General features: G+C 42.5%; 1 protein-coding gene across 1 annotated transcript in view; it reads right to left on the reverse strand.

The window, feature by feature from the left end:
• The window catches only part of ubr7 (ubiquitin protein ligase E3 component n-recognin 7), a gene marked incomplete at its 5' end in the record, with an annotated part of 30,819 nt that overhangs the window by 18,739 nt on the left and 9,872 nt on the right, over positions 1-2,208 (reverse strand). Inside the window, 4 exons of the mRNA XM_005753317.2 lie at positions 792-957; positions 1,097-1,261; positions 1,335-1,405; positions 1,519-1,624. Of these exons, the coding sequence (XP_005753374.1) occupies positions 792-957; positions 1,097-1,261; positions 1,335-1,405; positions 1,519-1,624 (508 nt within the window). The remainder of the gene's footprint in view (positions 1-791; positions 958-1,096; positions 1,262-1,334; positions 1,406-1,518; positions 1,625-2,208) is intronic.

Raw genomic sequence — 2,208 nt, forward strand, 5'->3', positions numbered from 1 at the left:
CTATGACGTGTTTTGTGTGAACTGTCTCTCAATAAAAAGGCAGCAGGAGGAGGTCAGAGTCGGGGTCATTCTCGTGGTGGACACAAACGAGGCCTCCCTTGCGCAAATAATCGAACAACAAGACTGTCTTGTTTTCTTCATGATGAATAAGTCTCTAGAATTAGCGGGGCTTGTGGAAACACAGACCCAACAATTACTTAAAAGTTAAACAAAAAATAAATAAATAAAAAACAATAACAAAGATGAATAAAGTGGACCAATAATGATCTACTTGGAAAAAATACAGTATATCCATTGGGCATTTTTCTTGGCCTTCAGGCATTAATTGCGATTGCTACAGTGCCGAACAGGACAGGCAAAAAAAAAAAAAAAAAGAAGAAGAAGAAAGAAAAGAAAACCCACAAGTAGAGCTGACAGGGGCAGATGGCGAGCCACACACACCGGCACAATTGTCCCGCCAAGCACAGCAGCAAAGCTCAAACAGAACGACCGAAAAAGAAATGTATCAAGGTGCTGCCTGACTGAGACTGTGGTGGGACATTTAGAGAGCTGTGCATAAATGAATGCTGCAAAACTAAATGAACTGAAGTAATACTGTAAACAAGTGTGGACCAAACTTTCTCCTCAGTGATGTGAGAGAATAAGAAAGTCACACAGCAAATCATCACTCAAACTTATTGGTCCTGAATGACTGGACTCAGTTTCTCACACTTCTTTTTTTTTACCAAATTATTACAACTTCGCGTGTGTAATATTACAATCATAAGTAGTAGTAGTAGTAGTATCAGTACCATGGATGATCTCGAGCTGCTGCACGTGGTTCAGGTTGTCGAGCGCTGACATGAGAGGGTCGTCTTCCTGTCGTCTCTGCTCACTGTTCTTTCCTTTGTTTTCGTAGGCGAGGACTGTGTCTGACTCGTCCAACAGGAAGGACAGACCAGCTTCAAGCAGGCGCAGCTAAGCACACAGGTCGGTCCGCCAGGCGAGTAAATAAATTAATTAATAAATAAATAAATAAATAAATAAATCTCTTCAGTAAAATCTCATTATATATCAATCAGAGCATGCTCAGACATACTAAACACAGACACAGTACCTGGCACATTCTGCAGGAGCAGAGTTTGGAACGCCACGGTGAAGGCCAGAACACAGCTCCTGATTGGACTCTTTTCTGACCAATTACCTGCAGCTCCTTCAGTCTGCACCTCGGCTCCACTTCCTCACGGCTCCGCTTGCAGCTAGGCTCAATGGCATCATCAACCTGCCAGATTTTGGATTATTGATTAATCAACCCTGATCAGTGAGTGTGATGCAAACTGCTGTGACCCCCTCACCTCTTCTTCTTTGATGGGAACGGTGGGCTCTTTTGCCGTTTCCTCCTTCACCTCCGCTGCTCCACCCGGTACTAAAACAGGAAGTGCATCACACACACAAACATAGACACACAGGAAGTGCACAACATGTGTATGACAGTATGTTTGTGCCAGGTTAGTACTGTAAGATAACAGGACGCTTTACCTGCTAGGTGCGAAGCGTAGGTCCAGAGAAACGAGTGTGTTTTCATACAGGACTCGCAGATCATCTCCTGAAGCTCCACGCAGTCTGGAACCACACAGCCCAGGTGCTGCAACAATATACAGGTACAAGAGTCAGGAGATCTTGATGCATTCTCAATCATCCAGGAAAGTAAATCTCCAAAAGTAAATTCTGTTCATCTGGACGTAGCGTTTTGTGGGAGAAACGTTTTGTCACTCATCCAAGTGACTTCTTCAGTCTCAGTTGACTGCAGTTTTCCCCAATCTTATAAACAATATGTAACCCAGTTCCTAAAATCATCTCAAACAAAAAGAGAAGAAAAATTAAAACATTTAATGTTCATTGTTCTGTTCTTACTGTCCCTGTTAATGAAAGTGAAATGAGATCAAAATATTTATTTAAACGTAGAAGGGACGCAGATTATATATGATATGCTCTGGTCAAACAAGGGTTAAGTTTTCTCAGAGGATTGATGAGCTCTGATGAGAGCCTATTGTTTTACTCCACTCTTCGCATGTCACCCAATCGGTGAAGCTCTAGGCAGCTCTTATCCCTCCTTAGTACCAGCTCCCAAGTTTTCAGTCTCTTGCTTCTACAGCCGAACAGAGCAGACGGACTAAAACTTTTGTTATCGGTAAGCTGGAGAAATTAACCTCTAACGAGTTAAAAAAA

This window comes from Pundamilia nyererei, unplaced genomic scaffold, assembly GCF_000239375.1.
Source record: "Pundamilia nyererei isolate P.nyererei 1_Seehausen unplaced genomic scaffold, PunNye1.0 scaffold00421, whole genome shotgun sequence".
Lineage (NCBI taxonomy): Eukaryota > Metazoa > Chordata > Actinopteri > Cichliformes > Cichlidae > Pundamilia > Pundamilia nyererei.